At 47.3% G+C, this 14,200-nt stretch overlaps 1 protein-coding gene across 1 annotated transcript; it reads right to left on the bottom strand.

The window, feature by feature from the left end:
* Positions 1 to 7,735: 7,735 nt before the first annotated feature.
* On the bottom strand, positions 7,736 to 14,006 carry LOC133443626 (snaclec 7-like). Its single transcript, XM_061720705.1, has 4 exons — positions 13,954 to 14,006; positions 12,056 to 12,343; positions 11,842 to 11,939; positions 7,736 to 10,990 (listed from the first exon to the last, which is right to left on the bottom strand). Exons 1-4 carry the CDS (start codon positions 13,988 to 13,990, stop codon positions 10,892 to 10,894), a joined length of 522 nt encoding a protein of 173 aa, XP_061576689.1. The 5' UTR covers positions 13,991 to 14,006; the 3' UTR covers positions 7,736 to 10,891.
* Between the last annotated feature and the right edge of the window lie 194 nt (positions 14,007 to 14,200).

Below are 14,200 nucleotides of genomic sequence, written 5' to 3'. Positions count from 1 at the left end.
GGGGTAAGGGAGCCCTCTTGCCCCGATGGGACATTTTTGGCTGGATACACAATGGATTCCTGGAAACATTGGAGGCCGTTGGGCCTAAAAATTATGTCTGTCGAGGACATAGAAGACGACTTCATAATTGGATTTATGGTAGCAGGATTTCTTCTAATTGGAGTGGGGATTTTCCTGGCCTATCGACAATCGCGTAAGTCGGCGACAGCCGTTCTGGCCCTTTCTGAGCTGCCCGACGTGGCTGAAGGGATGAGCACGGGGATCAGCACTCAAACTTTAACGCTGGGAGAGCAAAGCCGCAAACTGGATGTGATTCTTGAACAGAATCGCAGGCTAGCGATTGGGCAAGATGGATAAGACCTTGGAGAAGTTGGAAGCTCGGCTTGGCGGGAATTGATCACAAATTCGTCTGTTTGGAGTCGCCATTGAGGAATCAGAGACTTAACGGCAGTCGGAAAATTACTGGAGTCTGCCGGTTTCTTCCTTTCTTTCATTGATTCTATAATCTGACCTTGACAGGGCAGCTTGGCTCACTGCTCGAATCACAATCTCCCTGGTGGAATGTAAACAAGCGGCTCTGCCCCCACTAGCCCTCCCCTCTCAGGAACATCTGTGGACTTGTATCAGATCTGTACCGGGCCGTCTGATAACATCAAGGACAATGGCTGAGAGCAGCTCTGGGGCGAAGTTTTCACAGACTTACCGCTCATACATACACTTACTGATAACCACACCCCCCTCATCTTCAACGCCTTCCCTGGCTCCCCCTCTTATCAGCCCCCCTGACACAGTCGCCGGGTTCAAGCGCCACGAAGGTCGCGGCCCTCACTTGGATGAACGGTGCCGGGATCCCCCCGGTCCTCCAGGACCCCGGCCCTCGAGGACACCGGTCCTCCAGAACCGTGATTCCCAACCCCCGGTCCCCGGACCGGTACCGGCCCTGGGCCGTTACTACTGGGCCGTGAAATGGCTTGTGTTCCGATCATAATTAGGGCTGCAACGATTCGTCGACGTTGTTGACAAAAATCGATAATCAAAATTGTCGGCAATTGTCACCAGACGTTTTTTTCCAATGGAGTGATGCATCTCACTTCACTTTAACTCATACAATCTCTGCTGAGAGCCGCGCGGCACGACAGCGTCTCAGCGCAACTTCAAAAGTTTCGGGAGCGTTTTAGCCTGGATACGGCGAATAAAAAGAAGACTTGCAAGGTTTGCAAAGGAGACCTTGCTTATCACGGGAGCACGTTGATAATGCACGAGCATTTGAAGAGAAAGCACGTCAGACAGTTGAAGGAAACGGACTCGCCTTGGTAAGATATTAAGCGTATTTTGGCTTTAAAAGAGCTTTAACGTTATGCCTGACTGTGCCTGACAAAAGTATTTTAAATTAAATGCATGCAGACCGATGAAGAGCCACCATGGACCCCTTTCTGCAAAAGAAGCAGACGTGTTCCTGCACCAGACGACTGCGCTCACTGATCAATAACTGATCAATAACTGATCAATACTGCAGCTGATCAGTGATATGAGCAGCTCTCCATGGTTGATGGTGACAAGTTTCAACAAATGATACACCAGTTCAACCCAGAGAACGTCCTGCCATCCAGAACCCATTTCACCCACTTGATGGAGAAAAAATACATTTTATTTTATTTTATCATTTATTTTTTATATAACAAAATTGCCTGTCCTTAAAAAATGAAAAATAATGGACAGAGGTTTATTTATTTATGGATTTATGTCTATACTGAATGATCTTTTTGCCTGTCCTTGGTTTTTTTATTTACTTTTTGTATGAACAGCAGCAAAGTTGAATAAAATATCTATTTTTCATTGAAGTTCCATCTTTCTCCTGTTTATTATCATTTGCCACATAATTAAAGCGACATACTAAATTTAAGAAAAAAATGACTAATTATCTGATTAGTCGACTAATCGTTTCAATAATCGGTGACTAGTCGACTATTAAAATAGTCGTTAGTTGCAGCCCTATTTAAAATGCGTTGTTTTTTTCTAAAATGTTTATTAAAATTGACATAAATTGTCAACCGGTCCATGAGCTTTTTGTTTATACTTCTGCTGGTCTTTGGCACAAAAAAGGTTGGGAACTCCTGCTCCAGAACACCGGTCCTCCAGGACTTTGGACACCCCTGCCTTATTCAAAGCTTGACAGTTAGCGAACAGTGTGAAGTCATCTTAGGAAGGGATTAGATGGTGTTGCGATGGCTTCCAGTGCAACTGTGAGAAACCTTGGTGTTATTTTCGATCAGGATTTGTCGTTTAAACCATATGTCAATCAGGTTTGTAAAATAGCCTTTTTCCATCTCCGTAATATTGCAAAGATTAGGAAAATCCTCTCGCAGAGTGATGCAGAAAAACTAGTTCATGCATTTGTATCTTCTAGACTGGATTACTGTAATGTGTTGTTAGCAGGATGTCCAAGTAATTTGCTGAATAGGCTCCAGCTGATCCAGAATGCAGCAGCACGAGTGCTGACAGGAATCAGCAGGAGAGACCACGTCTCTCCAGTGTTAGCGTCGCTACATTGGCTACCTGTAAAATTCAGAATTCAATTAAAAATTGTATTACTTGCATATAAAGCCCAAAACGGCTTAGCTCCGCAGTATTTACAAGACCTGATAGTGCCTTATGTTCCTGGCCGAGCTTTCCGCTCCCAGAGTGCAGGTTTACTCGTAGTTCCTAGAGTATCTAAATGTAGATTTGGAGGGCGGGCGTTCTGCTATCAGGAACCATTACTATGGAACCAACTTCCAATCTGGGTTAAGGAGGCTGACACCACCTCCACCTTTAAAACTAAACTTAAAACCTTTCTGTTTAGTAAAGCCTATAGTTAGTGTTTAGTAAACCTCTAGCTGGTGTTGGTAAATCTCTAGGTAGTGTAAACTCTAGTGTGTTAGAGTCAGTAGTCATAGTTGCAGCTATAGAACAAGACTATAATAGTTAGTCTCAAATATAGCTTGGTGGTAGATATGCTGCTATAGGCCTATGCTGCAAGGGGCACCGACATGATCCGCTGGGCGGTGCCTCTCACCCTTCTTCTCCTCTCCTTTTCCCTGCCTCTCTTCTCCATGTCCATTTTTATTTATTATAAGTATCTCATAGCTATCATTTTTGTCCATCGTTCCTGTAGTTTCTTGTGCCGGCCCCCCTTTTTTCTCTTTTGTGCATGTTTGCAGGCCGGAGCCTCGGGAGCTGCGTTCTGGCCTGCGGTCCCGCCCCCCCCCCCCATCCCCGGTCATCCCGTTGCTGCTTCCACCTGCCTGCTGTGCTGCTGACGTCCCCGACTCCCCCAGTCTGCCCTTCGGCAGGAGGGTCCCCCCTTATGGTCCAGGTCCTGGTCCACTGTTTGGCTTAAGGTTTTTCTCCCACTATGGGAGTTTTTACCTGCCATTGTTTATGTAATATTTGCTCGGGGGTTTATGTTTATGTTTATGTTCCTGTTCTGGATCTCTGGAAAGCGTCTAGAGCAGTGGTCGGCAACTGGCGGCCCGCGGGCCAAATTTGGCCCGTCTCCAATAATATCTGGCCCGCCAGATGAAATTGAAAATCTGATAAATATTTTTTTTTTTTTTAATTATTATTTACTATCACAAAAACGACAATTTCATAGAGAATTCAAAGCCTTTATTTAGAAAAGATAAACTAAAAGTAGGATCTTCATGATTCCGGACACACACAATTGTGTATAGTTCCCTGTCACCTGTAGCATAGGGGGGCCTTAATTAGAATAATTAATAATTAGAGGTGCACACAAACATTCAGGAGTGACGTAGGCACAGACTCCCGGCAAAACTCCTGAAGCTGTTACAATGGTAAGACGTATGTGTCAAGTGATTTGTTGTGGTTTAAACTGTGAAAAATACAACTGATAACTTACCTTGAGTTTTGCTGTTGGTCTTTTAAATGGTAAAACGTCCATTATATGTGTAAAAATACGTGGGAAAATCCGCCTCATTTGCATATCCTCTCACTCTTCAGGAGACACAGAGACACAGAGAGCTGCTGCTCCGTGTGCACGTACTGACTGTCCTGTGCTACTGTTCATAGGTGCGTCATGGGTGTTTCATGTGTTTAATGTTGTTCTGTGTATTTTAAAGAAGGACTGCATTTGTTAGTAGCTTGGCAGAAAATAATATTATTATCACCAAGTTACTTATAAGCGGTTTCATAACGCAGCCACAGAGTAGCTAAAGCAGTAATAACACACTAATAACAGTCTGTAGCAAATTCAAGTTACTTTATTTAAACTAATGACTTTCTTAAATTACTTTTTTGTACAAGATATAATAGTATAATAATACTATTAGCCTATAGATAAGGGGAAAAACGTTTTGTTTAGTAGAAACAAATATATGTTTGGCCTGATTGATGTGATGTTCTGGCCCACCGTTCAGTTGCTCCGAAAACATTTGCCCCGAGGCCAAACTTACTCGCAGACCCCTGGTCTAGAGACATCTGTTGTATTAGACGCTATATGAATAAAATTGAATTGAATTGAATTGAAGTCCTCCAATAAAAACAAGGCGTAACTTTTCTTGCACGTTTATTGAAGATCCACAATTTACTGTAAAACTGTAATAAAGAACAAAATGCAAACACAAATCAGAATCTAAACAATATTCACTGACATGACTAAGAAATGTAACTGAGGTTAAAAAATGTTGAGTCATAGAGCAAAGCTATGCTAGCCATCAATTAAGTCACTCTGAGACTGAATTTGCAGCAAAACAAACTTTCAGCAAATATAATATGCAAGTCATATCTAAAAATCAACAAAACAAAACACTAACGGACAAATAGTGTCCAAGGCAACAATGTTAAAGATAAACTGCAGCAGGAGAAACAGCACCATGTGCTCTCTTCTGGGCCTCGTTCATTCTGAGGAAATTACTCTACAGTTAATGCTGCTAGGGGCCACACGGGGGCGCTGTTGTACAAAATCTACTATTATATTATAATTTATAAATGCACCTGAACACAGGGCAGAACAGAGAGGAACATTCTTTTTTACCAAATCTACAAATCACTGTGTTCTTGTTGATCTTGTTGATATATATATATATATATATATATATATATATATATATATATATATATATATATATATATATATATATATATATATATATATATATATAAATTATTTAATTATATAATTATTTAATTAATTTTTATTGGCAGTCCCTTGTAGTGGTCGGCCCGGCCCCGAGGGCGACCTCCTGACCTTTGACCATGTGTTTGCCTGGCCTACTGTTTTAGTCTTTCTTTCATGATTAACAGATTTTATTTTTAAATATGTTATTTCTATTTGACTGGTTTATTACAGTTCAAGTTTTGTGGTTCAAAGAAAGAGTCTGCATCAATTTATTTTTACCAAACATTATTTAATACATTTTTATTGGCTGTCCCTTGTAGTAAACATTGGTTCCTGATTGGTACATAACTTTCTGAAATTAGCAGAACAGTCCAGAATGTTTTACAGTTACAAACCCTTGGGAAATTAAACATTTACAGTTCAAAAAGTCCAATCACAGCAGTTTTTTACTATTTATTTTCACCAAACTTTATTTATATATAACATGGCATAAAAGCATTATATCCATTAAGAACACCAACCCTGGTGCTTAGGGCTCCATGTCCTGCATGTTTTTCTGTTTCATCACAAATGTCCAGACGTCCATGAAAAGCTGCTGACGACCATTAATTACAATCAAGTGTGCTGATGTTTGTTTCAGAAATAGAAATAAGTGACGCCAGTGACTAACCCTCACTGGTAGTGAGGGAGGGCTAGTGGTGGTGAGGGAGGGCTAGTGAGAGTGAGGGAGGGCTAGTGGTAGTGAGGGCTAGTGGTAATGAGGGAGGGCTAGTGGTAGTGAGGGAGGGCTAGTGGTGGTGAGGGAGGGCTAGTGAGAGTGAGGGAGGGCTAGTGAGAGTGAGGGAGGGCTAGTGGTAGTGAGGGCTAGTGGTAATGAGGGAGGGCTAGTGGTAGTGAGGGAGGGCTAGTGGTAGTGAGGGAGGGCTAGTGGTGGTGAGGGAGGGCTAGTGAGAGTGAGGGAGGGCTAGTGGTAGTGAGGGAGGGCTAGTGGTAGTGAGGGAGGGCTAGTGGTAGTGAGGGAGGGCTAGTGGTAGTGAGGGAGGGCTAGTGGTAGTGAGGGAGGGCTAGTGGTGGTGAGGGAGGGCTAGTGGTAGTGAGGGAGGGCTAGTGGTAGTGAGGGAGGGCTAGTGGTAGTGAGGGAGGGCTAGTGGTAGTGAGGGAGGGCTAGTGGTAGTGAGGGAGGGCTAGTGAGAGTGAGGGAGGGCTAGTGGTGGTGAGGGAGGGCTAGTGGTAGTGAGGGAGGGCTAGTGGTAGTGAGGGAGGGCTAGTGGTAGTGAGGGAGGGCTAGTGAGAGTGAGGGAGGGCTAGTGGTGGTGAGGGAGGGCTAGTGAGAGTGAGGGAGGGCTAGTGGTAGTGAGGGAGGGCTAGTGGTAGTGAGGGAGGGCTGGTGGTAGTGAGGGAGGGCTAGTGAGAGTGAGGGAGGGCTAGTGGTGGTGAGGGAGGGCTAGTGGTAGTGAGGGAGGGCTAGTGGTAGTGAGGGAGGGCTAGTGGTAGTGAGGGAGGGCTAGTGGTAGTGAGGGAGGGCTAGTGGTGGTGAGGGAGGGCTAGTGGTAGTGAGGGAGGGCTAGTGGTAGTGAGGGAGGGCTAGTGAGAGTGAGGGAGGGCTAGTGAGAGTGAGGGCTAGTGAGAGTGAGGGAGGGCTAGTGGTAGTGAGGGAGGGCTAGTGGTAGTGAGGGAGGGCTAGTGGTAGTGAGGGAGGGCTAGTGGTAGTGAGGGAGGGCTAGTGGTAGTGAGGGAGGGCTAGTGAGAGTGAGGGAGGGCTAGTGGTGGTGAGGGAGGGCTAGTGGTAGTGAGGGAGGGCTAGTGGTAGTGAGGGAGGGCTAGTGAGAGTGAGGGAGGGCTAGTGGTGGTGAGGGAGGGCTAGTGGTAGTGAGGGAGGGCTAGTGGTAGTGAGGGAGGGCTAGTGGTAGTGAGGGAGGGCTAGTGAGAGTGAGGGAGGGCTAGTGGTGGTGAGGGAGGGCTAGTGGTAGTGAGGGAGGGCTAGTGGTAGTGAGGGAGGGCTAGTGGTAGTGAGGGAGGGCTAGTGGTAGTGAGGGAGGGCTAGTGGTGGTGAGGGAGGGCTAGTGAGAGTGAGGGAGGGCTAGTGGTAGTGAGGGAGGGCTAGTGGTAGTGAGGGAGGGCTAGTGGTAGTGAGGGAGGGCTAGTGGTAGTGAGGGAGGGCTAGTGGTAGTGAGGGAGGGCTAGTGGTGGTGAGGGAGGGCTAGTGGTAGTGAGGGAGGGCTAGTGGTGGTGAGGGAGGGCTAGTGAGAGTGAGGGAGGGCTAGTGGTAGTGAGGGAGGGCTAGTGGTAGTGAGGGAGGGCTAGTGGTAGTGAGGGAGGGCTAGTGGTGGTGAGGGAGGGCTAGTGGTGGTGAGGGAGGGCTAGTGGTAGTGAGGGAGGGCTAGTGGTAGTGAGGGAGGGCTAGTGGTAGTGAGGGAGGGCTAGTGGTAGTGAGGGAGGGCTAGTGGTAGTGAGGGAGGGCTAGTGGTAGTGAGGGAGGGCTAGTGGTAGTGAGGGAGGGCTAGTGGTAGTGAGGGAGGGCTAGTGGTAGTGAGGGAGGGCTAGTGGTAGTGAGGGAGGGCTAGTGGTAGTGAGGGAGGGCTAGTGGTAGTGAGGGAGGGCTAGTGAGAGTGAGGGAGGGCTAGTGGTAGTGAGGGAGGGCTAGTGAGAGTGAGGGAGGGCTAGTGGTAGTGAGGGAGGGCTAGTGAGAGTGAGGGAGGGCTAGTGGTAGTGAGGGAGGGCTAGTGGTAGTGAGGAGGGCTAGTGAGAGTGAGGGAGGGCTAGTGGTAGTGAGGGAGGGCTAGTGGTAGTGAGGGAGGGCTAGTGGTAGTGAGGGAGGGCTAGTGGTAGTGAGGGAGGGCTAGTGGTAGTGAGGGAGGGCTAGTGGTGGTGAGGGAGGGCTAGTGGTAGTGAGGGAGGGCTAGTGGTAGTGAGGGAGGGCTAGTGGTAGTGAGGAGGGCTAGTGGTGGTGAGGGAGGGCTAGTGAGAGTGAGGGAGGGCTAGTGGTAGTGAGGGAGGGCTAGTGGTAGTGAGGGAGGGCTAGTGGTAGTGAGGGAGGGCTAGTGGTAGTGAGGGAGGGCTAGTGAGAGTGAGGGAGGGCTAGTGGTAGTGAGGGAGGGCTAGTGGTAGTGAGGGAGGGCTAGTGGTAGTGAGGGAGGGCTAGTGGTAGTGAGGGAGGGCTAGTGAGAGTGAGGGAGGGCTAGTGGTGGTGAGGGAGGGCTAGTGGTAGTGAGGGAGGGCTAGTGGTAGTGAGGGAGGGCTAGTGGTGGTGAGGGAGGGCTAGTGGTAGTGAGGGAGGGCTAGTGGTGGTGAGGGAGGGCTAGTGGTAGTGAGGGAGGGCTAGTGGTAGTGAGGGAGGGCTAGTGAGAGTGAGGGAGGGCTAGTGGTAGTGAGGGAGGGCTAGTGAGAGTGAGGGAGGGCTAGTGGTAGTGAGGGAGGGCTAGTGAGAGTGAGGGAGGTCTAGTGGTAGTGAGGGAGGGCTAGTGAGAGTGAGGGAGGGCTAGTGGTAGTGAGGGAGGGCTAGTGGTAGTGAGGAGGGCTAGTGAGAGTGAGGGAGGGCTAGTGGTAGTGAGGGCTAGTGGTAGTGAGGGAGGGCTAGTGGTAGTGAGGGAGGGCTAGTGAGAGTGAGGGAGGGCTAGTGGTAGTGAGGAGGGCTAGTGAGAGTGAGGGAGGGCTAGTGGTAGTGAGGGCTAGTGGTAATGAGGGAGGGCTAGTGGTGGTGAGGGAGGGCTAGTGGTAGTGAGGGAGGGCTAGTGGTAGTGAGGGAGGGCTAGTGGTAGTGAGGAGGGCTAGTGGTGGTGAGGGAGGGCTAGTGAGAGTGAGGGAGGGCTAGTGGTAGTGAGGGAGGGCTAGTGGTAGTGAGGGAGGGCTAGTGGTAGTGAGGGAGGGCTAGTGGTTGTGAGGGAGGGCTAGTGGTAGTGAGGGAGGGCTAGTGGTAGTGAGGGAGGGCTAGTGGTAGTGAGGAGGGCTAGTGAGAGTGAGGGAGGGCTAGTGGTAGTGAGGGCTAGTGGTGGTGAGGGAGGGCTAGTGAGAGTGAGGGAGGGCTAGTGGTAGTGAGGGAGGGCTAGTGGTAGTGAGGGAGGGCTAGTGGTAGTGAGGGAGGGCTAGTGGTTGTGAGGGAGGGCTAGTGGTAGTGAGGGAGGGCTAGTGAGAGTGAGGGAGGGCTAGTGGTAGTGAGGGAGGGCTAGTGGTAGTGAGGGAGGGCTAGTGAGAGTGAGGGAGGGCTAGTGGTAGTGAGGGAGGGCTAGTGGTAGTGAGGGAGGGCTAGTGGTAGTGAGGGAGGGCTAGTGGTAGTGAGGGAGGGCTAGTGGTAGTGAGGAGGGCTAGTGGTAGTGAGGGAGGGCTAGTGAGAGTGAGGGAGGGCTAGTGGTAGTGAGGGAGGGCTAGTGAGAGTGAGGGAGGGCTAGTGGTAGTGAGGGAGGGCTAGTGGTGGTGAGGGAGGGCTAGTGGTAGTGAGGGAGGGCTAGTGGTAGTGAGGGAGGGCTAGTGGTAGTGAGGGAGGGCTAGTGAGAGTGAGGGAGGGCTAGTGGTAGTGAGGGAGGACTAGTGGTAGTGAGGGAGGGCTAGTGAGAGTGAGGGAGGGCTAGTGAGAGTGAGGGAGGGCTAGTGGTAGTGAGGGAGGGCTAGTGGTGGTGAGGGAGGGCTAGTGGTAGTGAGGGAGGGCTAGTGGTGGTGAGGGAGGGCTAGTGGTAGTGAGGGAGGGCTAGTGGTAGTGAGGGAGGACTAGTGGTAGTGAGGGAGGGCTAGTGAGAGTGAGGGAGGGCTAGTGAGAGTGAGGGAGGGCTAGTGGTAGTGAGGGAGGGCTAGTGGTAGTGAGGGCTAGTGGTAGTGAGGGAGGGCTAGTGGTAGTGAGGGAGGACTAGTGGTAGTGAGGGAGGGCTAGTGAGAGTGAGGGAGGGCTAGTGAGAGTGAGGGAGGACTAGTGGTAGTGAGGGAGGGCTAGTGAGAGTGAGGGAGGGCTAGTGAGAGTGAGGGAGGGCTAGTGGTAGTGAGGGAGGGCTAGTGGTAGTGAGGGCTAGTGAGAGTGAGGGAGGGCTAGTGGTAGTGAGGGCTAGTGGTAGTGAGGGAGGGCTAGTGAGAATGAGGGAGGGCTAGTGGTAGTGAGGGAGGGCTAGTGGTAGTGAGGGAGGGCTAGTGGTAGTGAGGGAGGGCTAGTGGTAGTGAGGGAGGGCTAGTGAGAGTGAGGGAGGGCTAGTGAGAGTGAGGGAGGGCTAATGGTAGTGAGGGCTAGTGGTAGTGAGGGAGGGCTAGTGAGAATGAGGGAGGGCTAGTGGTAGTGAGGGAGGGCTAGTGGTAGTGAGGGAGGGCTAGTGGTAGTGAGGGAGGGCTAGTGGTAGTGAGGGAGGGCTAGTGGTAGTGAGGGAGGGCTAGTGGTAGTGAGGGAGGGCTAGTGAGAGTGAGGGAGGGCTAGTGAGAGTGAGGGAGGGCTAGTGGTAGTGAGGGAGGGCTAGTGGTACTGAGGGAGGGCTAGTGAGAGTGAGGGAGGGCTAGTGGTAGTGAGGGAGGGCTAGTGGTAGTGAGGGAGGGCTAGTGAGAGTGAGGGAGGGCTAGTGAGAGTGAGGGAGGGCTAGTGGTGGTGAGGGAGGGCTAGTGGTAGTGAGGGAGGGCTAGTGGTAGTGAGGGAGGGCTAGTGGTAGTGAGGGAGGGCTAGTGGTAGTGAGGGAGGGCTAGTGGTAGAAAGTAGGGGGAGTATTGGGATTGGGCCTAAACCTCCGTCACTCATCACTGGATCTGGGTTTCTATCTCCAACTACACTAAACCTCCGTCACTCATCACTGGATCTGGGTTTCTATCTCACAACTCGTCCTCCTTGTGGAAAACTTCTCCATCCTTCTGCTTTTTCCACTTCAGGGTGACTCCGTCCACTCCGTCCTCCTTCAGTTTGTCCTGGAGCTGGAGACACAAACAGAACACACTTTCAAACACAAACTCAACCTATGGTGGTTGTTTTATTAGGGCCCGAGCACTGACAGTGCTAGGGCCCTATTGTATCTGGAGGAAATCTTCTTTCTTCTTTATTTTTCCAACAAAATGAGGGTCTTTTTCCCCTAAACGTGCCCCAAAAATCACCAAATTTTACACCAAGCCAGGCCTGGTGAAAAATGTGATATTTAATGGTTTGCATTAATGGCCGTGGCCTAACGGCTCAACAGCGCCCCCTAGAAAACTTTGTTCCTCAAGCCCCACGATACGGTTTGACGTACATGCACGAAAATCACTACACACCTGTATCATGTCACAACTTAAAGAAAAGTCTCTTGGCGCCATGGCCCAAACCCAACAGGAAGTCGGCCATTTTGAACATTTTGAATTGGTCGTGTCATTTTGGCGAAATTTATGCCAATCATTTGGCAGTTAATACGGCCCGAACCGTAACGTGCACCCAGGTGTGTTATACATCAAAATGTGCGTCTCCATCCTGTGACGACGAGCATTACTTTTCTCAGTCAAAAATGTTACCGTGGCGACGCTAGATGCCAAAAAGCGCACCCACCCTTCATCTGATTGGTTCATATTTGATAGTTCCTACTTTCTGCCATAACTTTTGAATGGTTTGATATAGAGAGTCGAGGTGTTTCATCCGCTAAATGTCCAGTTCTGAAGAATCTACATGAAGTCATACAAGCTTCCACTGCAGCCTGAACCTGCACCAGGGTGGAGGCCGTTCATCCGTTCATCGCTGCTTGCAGCTTTAATTGTCATTAAAACTTCCAGAAATGACAGCGTTTCCGTCCCACACTTGCCTGTTTCAGGAGTTGTTCTTGCACCGCCGGGTCCTTCAGGTCCACAGAGCCGTCCACCTTCACTTTCACCTTCACCACCGTCTTCTTCACGCCTGGTGCTGAATGGGAAGAGAAATAGAACATGGTTTTCTATTGAAAACAGAAATATCAGTACACATTTACTTCCTACATTAATTGTATATGTTGTTCTATGTTTACTCCCTAAAACACTCACTGTCGTAAAAGTTTGGTTCGCCACTCATCCAGTCCCTGTAGTCAGCCCCGGTACCGCTGAACCCATCAGACCACTTCCAGTCGACTTCATGCCTCAGACCGATCCAGACGTCAGAGCTGGAACCAGCAGATGAAAGTGTGTTCCTGAGTTGGTTCTGTTCCTCAGAGTTCTGCATGGTGGCCAGGTCCGTGTGTTTCTCTCTGCAGTATTTCTGAGCTTCGGTCCAAGTCAAGTTCTGACCAACGAAGTGGTAGTGACGGACGAGGCAGGTGGAGAGGACCAAGCACTCTGAGGGAAAATATCAACTCCTTTGTTAATTACAGTCGCTTTAAACTAACACTGTTATCTACCTCCAGAACTACAGTTGTAAAAAACAATCTGGGGGGTGGAGGATTTTATCATATGGGGACAGATAATTTGTGCTGATTACAAATAATATAATATATTACAAATAATAGCAGTGACCAAAACACCTGCAGAAATACTGCAGGAATGACATAGCAGCAGTTAAATGCAGCCTTCTGTAAGCTTTAAATATCCACTGGGCTTACATCAAATACATCAAAACACAACAATAAAAAACACTTTTCTGAACTTATCAATATGACTCTGTCCTTCACAGGATAAGTAACATGGATCACTGCAAAAACTCACAATCTTAACAAGAATATTTGTCTTATTTCTAGTTAAAATGTCTTATTTTAGTAAAAAAATCTCATTACACTTAAAACTGTAATGTACGTCCACATCAGCCCAGCCCAGATTATTATTGCATTGCACTATTGCATTAGTCTTAAAGCAAAATATATGTTACACCAAAATTTCCCATTACATATATACTATATATATATATATATATATATATATATATATATATATATATATATATATGTATATATATATATATATATATATATATATATATATATATATATATATATATATATATATATATACATATATATATATATATATAGTATATATGTATATATATGGACATGTACAATGAAAACACACACGGATATATAACTGCTACTTCACTTCCCAGTCCCACACCATATTTAAGAAATGCTCCTTGTGTTAAAACAATTATAATGTTTACATTTCAAATAGTGACATTAAAGATAACACATAAAAACATTCATCACAACAGGTTACAGTTAATGATTATATAATAAAGTCGTGTAGATTTTATGAACTACACTTCAGTAATGAACTAAATGTAAGAGCCATTTGTGTTATTGTATCAAATGTGTTTATGGATCTGTCCACTAGGGGGAGCAGTGATACCATCAATTAGCTCGGTCTATTTAATCAGGGTTAATCACACACACACTGCAGAAACTCAGAATATTAACAAGAATATTTGTCTCATTTCTAGTTAAAATGTCTCATTTTTAGTAAAATAAAATCTCATTACACTTAAAACAAGAGTCATTACCAGAAAAATAACTTATTTGACAATTTTCACCTGTTTCAAGTAGATTTTCACTTGAAATAAGTAGAAAAATCTGCCAGTGGAACAAGATTTTTTTGCTTGTAATAAGAAGGTAAATCTTGTTCCACTGGCAGATTTTTCTACTTATTTCAAGTGAAAATCTACTTGAAACAGGTGAAAATTGTCAAATAAGTTATTTTTCTGGTGATGACTCTAAATGTTGAAATAGAAGTAAAACCACATTCATTGATGAAATGACATAAGGGATGGAAAGGAGGGATTAGTTTTACAGGAGTTTACAGCAGTTTTACAGGAGGGATGATTTGGACCGTTTTTATTTCAGGGGGGGATGCCGTCCCCCCTCATCCCCCCTCACCCCCCTCAACTCCAGTACTGCCTACCTCCATTATTATAACACAATTATAAAACACCATCAGATAATAATAAAGGAATGACTGACCTGAGAGAAACAAGAGACCGAACAACATCTTCTCCATGGTGATGCTGCTCCTTGGACGGTGAAAGGAGAGTAGAGTTTTTTCATGAATGCTTGTGGGAGGTTCCAGTGGGAAGTTCCAGTGGGAAGTTCCAGTAGCCTCCAGTCTTGTAATAAAACCTTCATTGTTGCATCTTTATGCAAAATGTTTCATGTTGACCGTCTTTACATAAACCTACTGATTAACCTGCATATGTTGTTATCTGCTTGT

Source organism: Cololabis saira, chromosome 5 (genome assembly GCF_033807715.1).
Source record: "Cololabis saira isolate AMF1-May2022 chromosome 5, fColSai1.1, whole genome shotgun sequence".
Classification (NCBI taxonomy): Eukaryota; Metazoa; Chordata; class Actinopteri; order Beloniformes; family Belonidae; genus Cololabis; species Cololabis saira.
Note: the sequence above shows the minus strand (reverse complement) of the source record. Positions and strands in the feature narration are given on the sequence as shown.

Coding starts and splice junctions, on each gene's coding strand:
- LOC133443626 (XM_061720705.1), bottom strand. CDS start 13,990: ATGGAGAAGATGTTGTTCGGTCTCTTGTTTCTCTCAG. Junction 12,344..13,953: donor CGGTCTCTTGTTTCTCTCAG/GTCAGTCATTCC, acceptor ATTTTCCCTCAG/AGTGCTTGGTCCTCTCCACC. Junction 10,991..11,841: donor AAGAACAACTCCTGAAACAG/GCAAGTGTGGGA, acceptor TTGTGTCTCCAG/CTCCAGGACAAACTGAAGGA.